This window comes from Bombyx mori, chromosome 26 (assembly GCF_030269925.1).
Source record: "Bombyx mori chromosome 26, ASM3026992v2".
In the NCBI taxonomy this organism is placed as follows: Eukaryota; Metazoa; Arthropoda; class Insecta; order Lepidoptera; family Bombycidae; genus Bombyx; species Bombyx mori.
The window spans coordinates 6,142,501-6,160,218 of record NC_085132.1 but is presented as its reverse complement, the minus strand read 5'-3'; the positions used below and the strand labels follow the sequence as shown (position 1 = coordinate 6,160,218).

Sequence of the window (17,718 nt, the reverse complement as noted above, 5' to 3'; positions counted from 1 at the left end):
AACAGATTAATCATTCCATTTCAACTGACAGCCCTAAATGTAAAGAGCATAAGAACTCCTTGTTGGCTTTGCAGTCGCCCGTTGGGTTTTCATAGATATTCATGGTTGCCACATATAATCCCACGTTGTAGCTATTCAGTGGTATCTCATCAGCATCTAAGACGAAATCGTGAATCGGATAGTCACCCTGAAAATGATTTCATATCATCACTGTTCACTTAGCGATCAGGCATTACCTTTTAAATTGTAGGGCAGCGGGTAATACAACAGAGATCAGACTTCAACTTAATGTTTTAAAGAGGATGGCGATATTCTTGTACCTATATAGGTAAATACAGGCTCCAGTAGCCTTTTATCTAAGGTGGGCCTTCAAATCGTTTACCCATGAATGCAATTAAAAAAGATAATAATATATTCAACTATCCATCGGTGGTTTTATTTAATACCTATTAATGTTCATTAAATGGAAATTTACAAGTAGAGGTTCTCGGGCAAAAGGTCTTAAGACAATTTGAATTTGCGTAACGCACCCATATCGTACTCTGTAGCTAAGTGTATTGGGACGTAGATTAGCCAACATCGAACAGGGATTCTCTCAATAAAGTACATATCGACGCTTGAATGGCAAACATGACTAAGCGACAATGCGTGAACTTTACAGTAGACTAATTTAAAGTTGAAATACCTGACAAAAATTCTATTTTAACGAATCTAGCTGTAGGAATGAAATTATTTTAATAGACCTAGAAATATATTTTTTTTGCGCATCGAATACGGTTATTGCCTATCATTTATGTAGGTACAAAGCAGTTATTGTCGCTTAGTCACGTTTGCCTTTCAAGCGTCGATTATGAATATACCTTCAAGTCACGTTACTAAAGAAACAGAATGTAAAAAATACTTACAGCTCCGAGTGGACAGCGGTCAGCGAAGTCATCATCATCATCATCATCATCATCAGCCTTTATCTGCCCACTGCTGGACATAGGCCTTCTCCAATGCCTTCCACATAATGCGGTCCTCCGCCTTTCGCATCCAACGACTTCCCGCCGTGCGCACTAAGTCGTCAGTCCACCTGGTTGGAGGACGCCCCACGCTCCTTGTACCCATCCGTGGCCTCCATTCGAGGACTTTCCTCCCCCACCTGGCGTCGCTGGAAAGTCGATGTGTTTGAAATATTTGTAATAGTTACTGTCCCGATCAACAAGCTCCTTACACAGATCGCAGATATCGTGAGCAAAAATCATTTCGCGTTTCCCCGACGCTTCTTTCTCCAGTTTAATCTCTAGCTGTAAACAGTAAAATGATATGAAAGTATTTCATTTTGAATGTTCTAAAAAATCGATAAACGGAAAAGGACATTATCGATAGTTTTTTAATTTAGTTGAATCTGTCGACTGTTTTTTAAATGAGATAAATAATTGTGATAATGTTGCTCTCACCTATAAAAGGTCGTTTTTCAGAGTTTCAGTTGAATAGAATAGTGTGCTTAGTGCGAGTTTTTTAACGTTCTCGATAGCGTAAAAGTTAGTTCATATTTGTATGGAATGGGATCGTTTGCCTACGTTTGCCGTTAGGGGCGCTGTTCCAACTGCATACAAAATTGGGTTAACTTTTACGCTATCGAGAACGTTAAAAAACTCGCACTAAGCACACTGAAGTGAACAACTAAACGCTTATTCGTTTAAATAAGCGAAATCTGATTGCAAAACCTAAAGCGCAATCTAAAAGGTAGGTAACTAGCGGATACAAAATACAAGAAACCTGCTGTTACATTACGCGCCACCAAAAAAGTAATAGTTGTATGAAACTTGACTTTGGATAGTGATTTTTAGTGTGACAGGAATCGCCAAACAAGCAGTGTCTGTTTTCGTTTACATTTCAAGTATACTTTGCGCAAAGACTCGTCTAGCCGTACGGATCATGGAATCATAAGTGCTAAAGTTTAATACGGGTGGTAGGACCTCTTGTCAGTCCGAACCGGTAGGTACCACCACCCCGCCTATTTCTGCCGTGAAGCAGGAATGCGTTTCGGTTTGAAGGGCGGGGCGGCCGTTGTAACTATACTAAGACCTTAGAACTTATATCTTAAGGTGGGTGGCGCATTTACATTGTATATGTCTACGGGCTCCGGTAACCACTTAACACCAGGTGGGCTGTGAGCTTGTCTACCCATATACACAATAATTGATAAAATATTAATAATTGATTGATAAAAATTGCGTGGCTAAGCTACGCTGCTCCAGTGCGCTACTGCTATTAGTTTCTAACCTACGGGCGCAGCTAATAAGTGGTGTGGCGAGCTTAACTCGCGCCTGGGAAACAATACCTTTGAAGCGCCCCTATTTAGACTATTAGTGTCCTTTTTTTACTTTTTATTTACAAATTAACATGTATTATATTGAACTGGCACTAAATTTTAATCATATTTTCCAGATATCAATTATAATTAGAATAAAAAAAAACACGTGTGGCACTCGGGGACTGCCGCGCTAAAGCTATTGCATAGCATTTTTTATCAACTTATGCAATTATAACTAGATAATAATAATTTAATATTAAAACTATAATAAAATAAGACCACGCTATATTTATAAACATGAACAAAAGCAAAACATTAGCTGTCCCCTTCACACTAGATCGCGCGAGAGAGAGACGGGCAGACTTTTCATAATGCGCATGCAGTGCGACGTCACGCCGCGCGCTTATTCACAAACACTACACAAGCGCAACGTGTGAATGTGTTGAACGCGAGCTACACGGTAGGTGGAGTGGGGTGTTCGATTTTATTTTCGTTACGGAATTTCTTGATTCGGTCGCCGCGCTCGACGCCCGCGATAAAAGCTATGCAATAGCTTAATAGTCCAGCATTGCTTAGCGGACTATTTGGGGCCCCTTTGTGAGTAGCATTGCATAGCACGCCGGTTTTCATTATTTTTATTTTATCTTACCATTGTATTCTCTTTGAAGCCCTAAGAAGCTTGCAAGTACCGTGTAGATAAGCAGTCGTTTCATTTAGCCACTCCATCATAATACCGGATGTGTCCATAAACTCTTTGCTTTTTTCATCGTCAGACACTACCACGTCCGTATTGAAATACAGCATGTATTTCTGTCAAATATTTAGAGAAAGATATTACGTTATAGATGACTATTTGTTACGTATATATACAAGCGTAAATATATATAAGATTATTAGGTAATGTTATTTTATTAAAATAAAACTTCAATGTGTTGCTCTGAAAGAACGAAGAAACGATATTTAGTTTATTTTATAATCTTGTAACTATCCAAATAGAAATTATTTTTTATAAAATTTTACACAATAGCATATTGTTTATCTGTCAAGGCTTTTCGACTTTACAACACATGCGCGGACGTTCCGGCACATGTTGACAGCGCAGGCGTGACATCATTCAAATTATATAATCAAATTAAAGAAAGGAATAACTTTCTTTACATATATTTCAAAATCATGATCCCTGCATCAGACCCAAGTGGTTTGGTTAGATACCTATACTACGCGAATCTTGACGTGAATGACGTAGACTTCAAAAAGATTTAGTCTTCAACATTACGCAATAAAACTGAACTACCGTACAGTATGCAATAGAAAGAATTATATTTAAGAAGTGGAATCTTATGAGCTTTTTTTTATTTATTGCCCTGTAGGCAGACGAGCATACGGCCCACCTGATGGTGAGTGGTTACCGTCGCCCATGGACTTCAGCAATGCCAGGGGCAGAGCCAAACTGCTGCCTACCGCTATGATAATTTCAAATGCCTCTAATATCATAAATACTTACAGGAGCCGAACCGCCCTCATTAAATCGGATTAACAAACAAACACAATAACTAACATAAAATTTAGTCAGCATCGTGATTGTGGAGATACAACTAAACTATTTCCTTGTTGTAGTTTTGTTTTTAAAGCAGCAGGTAAATTGCATGATGCATCTGATAATACTGAACGTGTTCGAAAACGCTATACATTTATATCAGAAACAATGCTACACATAATTGTATCTCATGTTATAACTAAACGACACAGGAACGAAGCCAAAGTACTTAATTTAGCTTATGGGTTTGGAAACACAGCACTTTTTCTTGCCTATCTTTTTTGGTAGTAACCTCGAGGGGAAGATTCACAGAACGTTTAGGTGAGCTCATGGGGCTCTGCCTGAGAAACTTTACTCACATGTACCCTTACAAAATAAGTGCTACTGAATCTACCACAGGATCGGAATCGCGACTCATTGAGATTTGGCGAGATTTTTTTTATGAATGATGCATTACAGATGGCCCAGAGGCCTTTCTAGTTTCACTAGGACAGGTGGGCGAGCACGGGCTCAGCCAGGAGGGGTGGGATTTGCTAACACCTACCCAAGCGCCTCCAAAGGAAACCTAACAACTCAAGAGCACTGCTTCGCGAATGAATCTACGAGCAGATCGGAATCGCGACCCGCTGCGAAAATCCGGCGAAAAACTCAGCCGGCTGATGTATGGGTTAGGTCAGCGAGCTATGTCTGTAGGTAGTTGGTTGCACAGGGAGTGGATCGGAAGGATTCCAAATGACGCATTTAGGGCGACGACGACTGTTTATAGTTTGTACAGTAATATTAACCTATAATTAGTATTAAAAAAGTCGTAGTCTCCCTGTCTGTTTCTCCACTTACTTCTCCTAAACGACGCGATCAATTTTGATGTTTTCACTAATCGAATTAGCGATAGACACGAATAAGGTTAGTTAGTGTATTTAATTTGTATGTATTTTTGGCACAGTCGCTGAATTATGATCGTTGTCAAAACAAAATTTTCTTACTTCTACTTTAACAAAACTGGAAAACAAATTACTTACCGATTTGGTATTATTTTAGTGTTGTTGTCTGAGAAGTGAAGAAGTCATGGCCTAAAGTGTAATGCGTCCGGTTTACTTATATCAAACGATGCGACATCTAAGTACATAATAATAAATACGCGGGAGAGTGTTCTTGCTCTATGGCATAGATTCTATGCAAAGCGTCAGTTCATTTTTTCATCTTCCCTAGTTGACATGACATACGCCATCTTTGTGTCAAAAAATGTTAGACGTCAAGTATCCTAAACTACAAAATGTTGAAACGCAAAATAAAACATCAATCCACTAGAAAAATAGAATTTAATTTTACTCTCAACCTCTAAGAAATTTACAATCACAACGCTAAGTTTTAGGAAAAATAAACCAATTTCCCACACACAATCCGTTTTCGCGAGGAACAACAAAAAAATAAATAAAGAAAAATAAATACTTTAATAAATTTATTAAAAAAATACAAAAACGAAAAAAAAAAGTCGCTCATCCGTGCCTGCTGTACCAACGTTACAATAAAATAGCGTGTTAACAAATTATATACATTAAAAAAAAAACAGTGCTTAAAATCGCAAATAATATTTATTTCGACGCTACGTGTGCGTGTACAATCGTGCTCACAAAGCAAAATGAAAAGCCAACATGCTTAGCAATTAAAACAAAACTTAAATGTTTAAATGTTCACTCCAATAATAATTAAAAAAAAACTACACTAAAAAGAGACCAATTAAAGATCAGTTTCCAACAAACCGTTCCATACATAGAACAGGGAAAATAAGTTTTTTTTTTTTTAAACACATCATAATTACGTTATCATAATATATATTACTTTTCCGAGTCTTAAATTGAAAAATAACCTAATACTGAAGAAGTAAACTTTCGAAATATTACAACAGCGTAAAAATATTTATACCAACTCGCTCAATACGATATGTTCTGATAATTTAATTACAAAACAAAAAGATAAACACGATAACCTCAAAAAAAAATTCAAGACAAAATCTACATATTTTTTTTTAAATCTTTAAATTTCTAAATATTTCTTCTCGCTAATTTTAAGCTAAAATTGAGATTCTAACATGAAATTTATTCATTTTCATTTTACGATAAGTTACATTAATTTTGTAAATAAGCCATCTACGGGCATTTAAGACACCCAAGTAAGTATCCATCATACATTTACTAATAGAAAAGTTATAATTAAAATACACATACATCTTTTTCATCAGTTTAAAAATATATATATATTTTTTTTTTCGTTGGACGAAATTCGTAAGGAACAGTAATTATAATAATACAATTATTATGAAGTGAAACGTAAAATAATAAACTCATTTCTCATCCAAGTTGGCACAAATATACAGAAAAAAACTCAAACATGGCCCCAAACGATTATTTATATTCAAAAAATAAATAACTCTATCTCTAATATTAAAAAAAAAAACAAACAAACAAAATACCTCTTTTCCAACGAATACCAAATTTGGGGCTCTGTTTTTTTTTTATTTATATTATTTTCAAGCACCTTATACATATATATGAATCATTAACTTCAAACACTAAAAAATATAGCATCTTTTCAAATGGAAGAGTATTCGAAGGCTTAAAACTATTAAAAGTAAATACTGTAAAAAACCTTTAAATCCTTGACGTCTTTTAATTGATTTAAGCCCCGAAATAATTGAGAGAGAAACAATAAAATCTTTACGTGCTAACATTAGACTAGACAACAACTAAACGTTCATATAAAGATCTTTCGTTAAGTTACGTAAATACATGTTCACACTTCTATGATAAAAAGCAGGTACCGGCCCTTCATTGAAATTAAAAAAAAAAAACCACATCTTATTTATCAAATACTAATTTCAAGCATTACCAAGTCTGAGACCGTCTTCTCGCATTAGAACTGTATAATCTCAAAACTTACTAATTTTACAGGAGAGTGTTTTAAAGGTTTATTATTATCATGTAATATTTTTAATATTAATCATCTTTGCAGATTTTATTTTATCAGTTACATTATTTGCCTTTTAAAGTAAGATAAAATTATGTCTTAATTTATTTAAAACATAGGTAAACTAAAAAGAAAACTAAACTACACTCTTTTGACAGTATTTATGAGAAAAATATTGATGATGATACCAAATGATTCCGCATATTAACTCAATTTCGAATATTTTTGGAAATTGTACACTTTTAATGCGAAAAGACGAGATGTTAATAATCAAACGATATTGCCAATTTTGTGGCATTCAAAGTGTTCTGTAGCAGCTATATCAAAAAAATTAAAGCGTTTTACTGGTATGTTATGTATACGGGCCGGCCCCACAGGAAAATGAACCTTAAATCCTAAACGATAAGTGTCGGAATGCGACAGGAGACCCGTCCGTCCGCGTGCAACCAAGCGAGCAACGTTATGCGTGTTTGTTAATGAAATTCGTTAAAATGGTTTTCAACATTTGCTTTTAGTCTCCGGCTCGATCGAGTCATTGGACCTGAAATTAAATAATTTTCTTTATTTTGCTGTGCATATAATAGTGTTGTTACTATGCACTTATTATATGGATTATTTATAGATAATCTGTGTCTTTTTAATATTATTTACGCTATTGTACCTACCATACATATAACATAGAATTAATAACGGAAATAAAAAAGTTACTTAGCGATATAGGGCCTCTAAACGGCCTCGACCTAGGACTTTCTCCTGTGCTAGGGCGAAAAAAGAGATTATATTTTGAATATGATGTAATTGTAGCAAGTCTAAAAGCACGAAAGTTTTTTTTTTGCATTAAGGGGTAAACGACCTCACGATACCCTTGATGCTAAGTGATTACAGAAGCTAAGGGACACCACAACGTAACTAATATCTGCCATGAGGTATAAGTCTCAATATTTAAAAAAATAATAATTTTTTAATGCTTAGATGGGTGGACTAGCTCACAGCCAAGTTCTAAGGTCTCAGTATAGTTACAACAGCTGCCTTGCCCTTCAAGCCAAAACGTATTACTGCTTCACGTCAGAAATAGGCAGGGTGGTGGTACCTACCCGTGTGGACTCACAAGAGGTCCTACCACCAGTAAAACAAATCGGAACTATTCCAAAAGGTTGATGTGTTGTAAAGCGTTAATTAAACGTAGTACAGCGGCGTCGCTACCTCGAGCCCACTGAGTTTCTCGCCGGATCTTCTCAGTGGGTAGCGTTTCTGATCGTTTTTTTAATATTGAATTGTCATCGGTCCTTAATAAGTATACCAAAGGACAATGCCCAAAAGTGGGCCAACTTCATGACAAAACTATTTGTACTTGAAAAACTATGCCTTATTTTTTCATGTTGTTTAGTTTATGTATCAACATTTCTTTCACCCTGGCATTGTTTTACAAAAAAATAAATTACTTATTTGATAACATCCCAAAACTGAGTGCCATAGTTTTTAAATTCGCCAATAGACAAAGGGAAAATTAGCCCATACAGCCTTATAGTAAACTTATATGCTGACAAACGAAAGAGTTGTCTGTGACTTGAACAACAAATTAAAAAAATTGCTAATGGTTATAATTCACAGACTTTTTAGTTTATTGTTGTTCAATTCAATATTTATGTATTGTAATAATAATTATTATTTAAAACCATGAATTATTTAATTTTTTTAGATATTAATGATTCCATTAGTAAAAATCTCAATGGCCTACCATTACTCTATTCTTATTATATATGATCAGAGAGTTTTGGCAGTAACCCGAGTGAAGCGTCCCTTGAAGTTTTATTTTATGTTTTTTTAATAGCTTATTGTGATGTATAATATACAAATTGGGTGTTGTTTTGTGTATTAAATGTTATTTGTCATTAAATGTCATTGGAATAAAACTGTGGCTAACATAGCAGTGACTGTTATTTTTTTTCAAGATAAAAGGTTGCGGAAATTCACGCTCACTCAATGTGCTATTCATCAAGTTGACGTCAAAACTCCCAAAAAGCAATAAAAAGAAATACACCGGATTTTTATTAACATAAAAAATATATAAAAAATATAACTATGACAGACTAGGCTGTATAGGCTACGCTCTTTGCCTGCTTGTTGGCGAATTTAAAAACAACAACAACAATATCGTTGCCGGCTTCCGGATTTCATTTCATTTTATTATCATTATGAGGATATAATAATAATAAAATGTACGTAAGGGCTTATTTCTAGCAACATTAACCACAATTAACTTATTTAATACTGTAAATAATGACGAGAGCGATTATTGATTTCGAAGAAAACAATTAACAACTTAATTTTAGCTGCAGAAAAAAACAGATTTCTCTTAAGCCTGGGTGAGAATATAAAAATCGTTTTCTGAATATGAAACGATATTTCTTTGTCTATCAAATTAAGTTAAAATCATCATCACCCGACAACTTTTTTCAGGGGCCCAAACGCCCATAGAAAATGGGCATTGTCCTTTCGAGTTAAACCGACGTTTTGAAGGGGGTCAAAATCATGTTCCAAGATTCCGTTACAAACGTACACACGTCTGAAGCAAATTGAAGCTAATAAAAGCGTATTAAAAAAAAAGGTACCTCGGCGGCGGGTGCGGATGCGGGGGTGGGTGCGGCGCGCTCGGCGTGCGGCTGGCGGGGCGGCGCGGGCTCCACGGCGAGCAGCCGCGGCTTGTCCTCGGCGTCGCCGTCCCCGGACCCGCCCAGGGACATCTGCGCCAACGCCGACAGCACGCCCTCCATGCTCACGGCGCTGACGCCGCTGTCGCCTTCGCCCTGAGTACAACAACGACATTCGACACTTTAAATACATCGAAAACTCATCTGTCAAGTTTATATTTGTTTTTATTGCTCGTAGGACGTAGGAAGTCGTCGTGGCCTAACGGATAAGACGTCCGGTGCATTCGTGTTGAGCGATGCACCGGTGTTCGAATCTCAGGCGGGTATCAATTTTTCTAATGAAATACGTACTCAACAAATGTTCACGATTGACTTCCACGGTGAAGGAATAACATCGTGTAATAAAAATGAAACCCGCAAAATTATAATTTGCGTAATTACTGGTGGTAGGACCTCTTGTGAGTCCGCGCGGATAGGTACCACCGCCCTGCCTATTTCTGCCGTGAAGCAGTAATGCGTTTCGGTTTGAAGGGTGGGGCAGCCGTTGTAACTATACTGAGACCTTAGAACTTATATCTCAAGGTGGGTGGCGCATTTACGTTGTGGATGTCTATGGGCTCCAGTAACCACTTAACACCAGGTGGGCTGTGAGCTCGTCTACCCATTAAGCAATAAAAAAAAAAAAAAGATGGGTGGACGAGCTCACAGCCCACCTGGTGTTAAATGGTTACTGGAGCCCATAGACATCTTTTTTTTTATTGCCATTGTAGGCAGACGAGCATACGGCCCACCTGATGGTAAGTGGTCACCGTCGCTCATGGACGTCAACAATGCCAGGGGCAGAGCCAAGCCGCTGCCTACCATAAAGTACTCGCCGCAAGCCTCGTTTGAAGACGGACATGTCATAGCGCTCGGGAAACACCGTGGAGGGGAGTTCATTCCAAAGCCGTAACGTACGTGGCAAAAAAAATCTTTGGAAACACACTGTCGAGGAATGCAGCGGTTCCAGATAATATGGAAGAACTCTGCTCCGATGGCGGGAGGTGCGATGATAAAAAGGAGATGAGGGGATCATCTCGAATAAATCCTCAGAGCATTCCCCATGGACCATACAGTATAACACACAGAGAGAACCGATCTACGACGTAAATGCACCACCCACTTTGAGATATAAGTTCTAAGGTCTCAAGTATAGTTATATCGGTTAATATTGATTAATACGACCTTTCAGTTTAGTAATTTTCTATTACATTTCAAATACAAACATATCATGTATTCTCTTAATATGCTAATGAAAATAGGAGACATTTACTTAGTAAAAATAGAGTTATAAATATGATTTATTATTGTACCCCTCTGTTTTTTAACAAATTACAAATTAGACACACATTCGAATTAAGTCTTGAATGTCAAATTCATGCATTCATTCTTGTTTCCAATAAAAGTTAAAAAAACCAACCTACGTAATAAAATCTGGTGAGTAATGCAATAGTAAGTGAATGCGTAATTATAAATACCTTTTGAGGTCCTGGTTTGAAGAAGTGCAAATAACAAAATCCACGGAAACCCTGCAAATAAAATTTTATTTTTGAACACGTTCTTAGATATTATTGCTTCACAAAAAAACTACAATAATGATAGATTCTGAATATTATTTCATGCAAGACAACAATAGCGCATATAATTTGTTATTTATTTAAAATATCTTTGTGGTATTACAACAGAGCATACTTAATCTTATTGAAACATTATACTATTACTTCAATAAAATTACGATTTTTGATTGTAAAATATTTTTATACAATTTTATACATTTACTAGCTGACCCGGCAGACTTCGTAGTGCCTCAATCGATAAATAAAAGACCTAAACTTTCGTATAAAATAAACTTAAAAACAAACAAAAGGAATCCGTCCGACAGGGGGGACACATCATCGGAAAAACAATTTTTTTTATTTTTATTTAATTCCAAGCATTTTCATATTTATCTACCTTTTAAACCTTCTCTGGACTTCCACAAATAATTCAAGACCAAAATTATCCAAATCCGTCCAGCCGTTCTCGAGTTTTAGCGAGACTAACGAACAGCAATTCATTTTTATATATAGAGAAGATTGAACACATCAGTCAATTACCCAATTGAAATACAAATAAGAGATAAGAAGAAAATAAAAATAAAAGTGAAATATTGTAAACTCACTTTCCACACCATTATCTGAGGTTTGACGCCGCGCTCGGAGAGAGCTTGTTTCAAGTCACGCACTCTAGTGTTTGGGCTTATATTGGAGATCTGAAAGATTAAAATTAATATTAAATAACTCGTTTTCTTTCATATATTTAGGATTGTCAACAGAATATATAGAAAAAAATTAAACTGTTTCATTACTGGTTGATCATATAATAAAAGGATTGCGGTTTGTGATAATACGACAAAAAGGCGAGCACAGAGTCTAAGCCGGTGTTTCCCAACGCAGAACCCACGCCCCACAAGGGGACAATCCCACTAAATTAATACAGAAAATCTGTATTAAAATTATTTTCAAATTTGAATTCCAGTTTTGAAATATTACTTACCGTGTTTTGATGAAAAATTCATAGTGATTTCTTCCTTAAACCTATCATTTATGTTTCTTTAGTTAACAAATCAATTTTTTTATGTTAAAAATTATGTATGGCACAAAAAAGGTTGGGAAGCACTGGTCTAAGCCGTAGCAAGACAGCGATGACATTTCTGACAGACAGATTGTAGGTGATTAATATAAAATGACCTTAACGGAGAAGTCGATGACGGGACGTTGTCGTTTCGGGCGTCTAGGTTTAGCGTCGCCCTCGCGCGGCTCCTTCCCGGCCGACTTGGTGCTGTTGCGGCGGTTCCGGTTCGAACGACGGGGCTTCCCGGGCTTGCCATCTTCGCCTTCAGTTGTGTTGCCCTACGAGAAAAACCATTAAATGGAACTCTTGAGAGTAAGGTAGCCGATAATCTAATGTTATTGTGAGTTTTTGGAACGAAGTTCCTTATCGCGCGTTGCGAAAGGGGGCTCGACGGAAAAAATTAAGACCAAAAGTTGTAACGACACTTTTTGCCATAGTTGTAAAACGTGCAGCGTGCGCGTGTTTCTCTGTCTGTCTATCTGTCTCCCTTTCTCTCTCTCTCATAGAAAGCAAGCCAGTTATTTTCGTTTCGTCTTTCTATTTGCACTACCATCTATGCAGTTTTTTCAAAACATTTAAATAAATAGAATCCCAACGATATATTTCCTACTTCAGTTACCACAAGCCAATTATTACTAAAATTGAGCCTACTGATTCCGTTTATATTACGTTATATTTGTTAATAATAAATAAAAAATTATTATAACTTAAAAAAAAAAAAAAATTATTACAATTTCTTCACTAATTAATCGAAAGGAACTTCGTTCCATCCGGGTGTGTCCCTCTTGACACCTCTAAGTTTTTTATTTATTTCTTATATGGGTGGACGAGCTTGCAGCCCACCTGGAGTTACTGGTTAGTGGTTACTGGAGCCCATAGACATCTACAAAGTGAATGCGCCACCCACCTTGTGATATAAATTCTAAGGTCTCAGTATAGTTACAACGGCTGCCCCACCCTTCAAACCGAAATGCATTACTGCTTCACGGCAGAAATAGGCAGGGCAGTAGTACCTACCCGTGCGGATTCACAAGAGGTCCTACTACCAATAAAAAGCAGTTCGAGCTCGTGTCAGTCAAGTTGCAGATTACTGTTGGCCCGGAGGCCTTTCCAGTTTTACCAGGATAGGTGGGCGATCAAGGGCTCAGCCAGAAGTGGTGGGATTTGCTAACAGCTACCCGAGCGCCTCCAGAGGAGGCCTAACAATTCAAGAGTAGCTGCTTGCCCGCTGAGAAGATCCGGCGACTAACTCAGCGGGCTGATGTTTAGGTTAGGTTGCACGTCCAACTCTTTGCAGAGTTCAACGATGACGGTTAAGGTCAGACATTAAGTATACCTCCCCCTCGCTGTGACTCTTCCGTTCGCGCGTACGTCGCCGCACCCTTCTCGGACGCTGCACGGTGCGTTCCTCCACATCCGTATCCACCTCCTTCAGCGTGCAGGCGCGACCGGCTCTGGTACGAACTCATTCATAAATATAACGAGGCTTAAACAGTATTTTTTAAATTTAGGTATTAAAAAAAGATTGCTTTTTTGCAAACAGTACATAAAATAACAGATAATCATCTTTTTTTTCTACCTAAGCTGATAGCTTTGAGTGGCTATGTTAGCGTAATCGGGCGAGGCGAGCTCACGGGGCTCAAACCTGGCGAAGTTGCTCATCGACAAATCACACACTTACTGCGTAGACTGATATAAGTTTCAATATAATCAAATATAGATTAGATTGCTATAATAAATAATAATAATAAATATTTACAAACAATCACGCCACATTAACACTGGTCCAGTGCTAAGCTCGTAAAGAACTTGTGTTACAGGTACCAGATAACGGAAATAAATGTAAGATTTTTATTATACACATAAATATATTTAATATACATCCATAACCCTGGAAAAGACATTGTATACATATTTATCATCGTAAAAATATCTTCCCATGGCGGGATTCGAACCCGCGACCCCCTTGTGAGTGATTATGTCACTTACCACTACACCAGAAGGCCGTTATACTATAGACAACAACCTGACAAAGCAAGACTGTTCGTCACACAAATTCCTCTCAACGTGGTAATCTGACCCACAACTCTCAGTCTAAGGCCCATAATATCAATCGTAGTTTAAACTAAAATCGAAGGTTTAAACTGTCACTGAAGATCAACTCGTAATTTCAATCAAAGTTAAACTGCCCTTCAGAGTTTAAACTATCGCAAAGTTTAAACGACCATGAGGGAGCGTTTAAACCATGAGTTGGGTTTAAACTGCTCTTTTTAAAATGGCTGCTCGAAATTAACAGCTGTTGTTTCCTGTCAAAGTAAATGTAATATAAAGTTAGTGTCAGTAAATAGAGATAAGTATTAGGTAAAATTAAGTAAAAATTTGATTGTTAACAAAAGTAGGCATTTATAGTGTTATAAAATGGCTGAGTGGAATGAAGACACTGATTCTGATATTGAAGATTTAGAAATTCTCAATGACTTCAATTCGTATTTTAACAGACCTTATCTAGTCAGACCAAGAGAAAACAATTTCGTTAAGTGGGACGATACGGAGTTTATACGTCGTTTTCGTGTATCTAAGAATACAGCTTTTACGATTTTAGAAGAAATTGCTAATGACATATCACACCCCACAAATCGGTAAGGCGGACTTTATTTACAGGACTTTTTTTAAAGTACCCATTAAATATATAGTATTGAGTATATATTACCTAATGTTTATTTGTACTGTAATGTTATTAGGTACTTTTTTATTGCAGGAATCATGCATTGTCAGCGTGTAACCAGTTATTATTAACCTTGCGTTATTATGCTACTGGATGCATGCAAATTACTGTTGGCGATTTCAGTGGTGTTCACCAAACGACAGCAGGAAAGGCTATTAAAAAAGTTACCGAAGCGATTGCATCAAGACGATGCCGATATATAATGCTGCAAGATTCTGAAGAAGACAAAAGGAAACATCAGAATGGATTCTACAATATGGCTAGGTTTCCTCTAGTGTATGGAGCCCTTGATTGTACTCATATACGGATTCAATCACCAGGTGGACAAAATGCAGAGTATTTTAGGAATAGGAAAGGCTATTTTTCCTTAAATACTCAGGCAGTTTGCAATTCAGACTTGAAATTTTCGAATATTGTGGCTAGATGGCCGGGGGCAAGCCATGACAGTACCATTTTTCAAAATAGCAGACTCTGTGCTATTTTTGAATCAGGTCAGATGGGCCAACTAGTTCTTCTCGGTGATGCTGGATATCCGAACAAAAAATATCTATTGACACCTCTACAAAATCCTGTCACAGAAGCTGAGAAACTATACAATGAGTCTCATATACGAACTCGGAATTGTATAGAGAGGGCATTTGGCATATGGAAGAGACGGTTTCCAGTGTTGTCATTGGGAATTAAGACCAAAGTTGAACTGGTACAAGATATCATTGTTGCAACAGCCATTTTACACAACTTGTGTATCAAGCATAGTGATGTCATGCCTAACTTAGATGTTAACTTAGAAAATATCATTGATGTAACTGGCAGTGATAACAACCAAGATACCACCCTCAGCAGCAATTACAGCAACAATAGTTATAGAAGGCAAATGTTAATTGACAATTACTTTAGTAGTTTACAATAGCTGAATTCCTTTAAAAAAAAGGAAAATCAAAATATAAAGTAAATTTACTACTATATTTGAACTATTGTCCTTTATATGTTTAATAAAACCAATTTTTAATATGAAATTAAAACAACCTCATCTTTTTTTATTACATTTAATTACACAGTTACAACAATTTACAATCACATATATATTTAATTACAACGCATTTTATCAATTAATTAAAACTATCGAGTACTTTTTTTTTAATGTCAATTTCTAATTGTAGAAGTGTACATCTCAGTTCATGCTCCTTTACTTCTTGTTCTTGTTTTTTATTTAAATTGTCAATTTGTGCGTCCAGTAATTTAATTTTTTTATTGGCCAAGGCACTATAATTGTTCATTGTTTTATTGAACACTTCTGGATTCTTTTTGGTGAGGGGTGTAGATATTTTTCTCTTTAATAGAAAATTACTGCTCTTTGGGGTTTCTGATTCAATAATTTTTTCATCAATCTAAGGCAAAGAAAATACAAATCAGTTTAATAAAAACAAATTTTAAAGTCCTCCCAGCTTCAGGCTTTCAGATTAAGAAAATGAAACACTTGTATGGTTTGTGGTAGTAACAGGCAGGACAGTGGACCTCGTTCTGGCACACATTATGTCTTAACACTTTCTCACTAGCCTATAGACACAGGCCTACTGTGGTATATTCTGCAAAGCACTGTTCTTGTTAGGATTGGGAATAGGCAGATTTTTTTTTATATAAAATTAATACACACCAGTATATTTTCATTATTTTTTGCCGGAAGTGCTGTGTCTTGGCTGGTCTCGGCATATTTTTCCTTTGTTTCCTTTGTTATTACTATCTGTAAAAAGACAAAATTGCACCAATTTACCATTTTTGTAAAATTCACAAAATATTTTTGCTTAGAATAGAAAACAGTTCTGAAGTTCTGCTGTTCTTTCATTATTGGTGACTTTTGGTAAAGTATAGGTTTAATCAGTGGTCATTTGATTATAAGACAAATAGAGATAGATATAATTAGAAGCTACTCATACATACCTCATCACAGTCATTGCGAGATGGTAATCCCATCACACTAGTCCCAGATAACTCCATTACCACTTCCTCTTCTTGACTGAAATTAATTTCAGCGGATGGTCCACCCCCTGTTCCATACAAACTTCTCCGAAACGTACTATATTTGGTCTTGGCCCTCTTTTTTATATTGTCATACTTTGCGCGAAGAGTCTTGTCACTTCTGAACACAAATGACGACAAACTGTTGAATTCTTTGGCCAGCTTTGACCAAGTTTGCTCCTTCAGCTGATTATTTGTCATATCACTTTTTTTATTTTCCAATATATGGCTATATTGTCTCACCAAGCTTGTGAGCAATTCTGTTTCCGATTTTGAAAAATTGGGAACGCGTGTTTTATTTTCGACGGACATAACGAATTATTGAATTTTATTTGGAAAAACGAAGCAACTGTCAAATACAGATGTGTAATTTTAGCTTGGGATTGTTAAAAAATTGAAAAGAATGAACGGATCACAAAATGTTGCCACACGTCATAACATTGTCACAGTTCAGCTGATCTCTGTTTGTTTTTGTATTGATATTACGAAAGTAGTTTAATCTATGGATCAAATTTGAACGAAGTTTTGTTGATCCTTAGTTTAAACCCTGAATGATATTATGGGCCTAACAGTCAGGTTCACTAACTACTGCTCAACCCAATCATCCCAAAATATTAAGCAATTGGTACTAATTTAACCATGATCCTACATTCCTTCCCAAAATGTTCTCCGTTGTCTAAAGCCCTCAACCATTATTTAAGCAATGAATGACGTTTCCATCGATTATCTGTTCCCTTTATACTCCGTTTTAGAAAGAAAAAAAATAATAGTTTAAAAAAACTAACAAAATATGCTTTTATAGGAAATCCAACGAAGAAATAGAAAATAAATTTTAATAAATTAGAATTAAAAATAGTGTAAGAAAAAATGA

General features: G+C 36.3%; 4 protein-coding genes across 4 annotated transcripts in view; 1 reads left to right on the top strand and 3 right to left on the bottom strand.

Moving 5' to 3' along the window:
- Window positions 1–10: 10 nt before the first annotated feature.
- LOC119630623 (uncharacterized) lies at window positions 11–1,313 on the bottom strand (the record flags this gene model as incomplete). Its single annotated transcript, XM_062676250.1, has 2 exons — window positions 11–187; window positions 1,116–1,313. Coding segments are annotated over 2 exons (375 nt in total), but the record flags the coding sequence as incomplete, so codon positions are not given.
- Window positions 1,314–5,141: 3,828 nt separating this feature from the next.
- Window positions 5,142–17,718, bottom strand: part of LOC101737527 (methenyltetrahydrofolate synthase domain-containing protein) — a 29,830-nt gene continuing 17,253 nt past the window's right edge. Inside the window, exons 8-13 of the mRNA XM_004922016.5 lie at window positions 13,443–13,560; window positions 12,223–12,384; window positions 11,655–11,744; window positions 10,972–11,022; window positions 9,416–9,610; window positions 5,142–7,344 (exon numbers count right to left, since the gene is read on the bottom strand). Coding sequence (XP_004922073.1) covers window positions 7,336–7,344; window positions 9,416–9,610; window positions 10,972–11,022; window positions 11,655–11,744; window positions 12,223–12,384; window positions 13,443–13,560 — 625 coding nt within the window. The 3' untranslated portion in view covers window positions 5,142–7,335. The remainder of the gene's footprint in view (window positions 7,345–9,415; window positions 9,611–10,971; window positions 11,023–11,654; window positions 11,745–12,222; window positions 12,385–13,442; window positions 13,561–17,718) is intronic.
- On the top strand, window positions 13,601–15,779 carry LOC110386692 (putative nuclease HARBI1). The gene is made up of 2 exons (XM_038020600.2): window positions 13,601–14,745; window positions 14,865–15,779. Exons 1-2 carry the CDS (start codon window positions 14,525–14,527, stop codon window positions 15,739–15,741), a joined length of 1,098 nt encoding a protein of 365 aa, XP_037876528.1. The 5' UTR covers window positions 13,601–14,524; the 3' UTR covers window positions 15,742–15,779.
- On the bottom strand, window positions 15,862–17,210 carry LOC119630631 (myb/SANT-like DNA-binding domain-containing protein 3). Its single transcript, XM_038020601.2, has 2 exons — window positions 16,770–17,210; window positions 15,862–16,572 (listed from the first exon to the last, which is right to left on the bottom strand). The coding sequence occupies exons 1-2, from the start codon at window positions 17,157–17,159 to the stop codon at window positions 16,465–16,467; spliced, it is 498 nt and encodes a 165-aa protein (XP_037876529.1). The 5' UTR covers window positions 17,160–17,210; the 3' UTR covers window positions 15,862–16,464.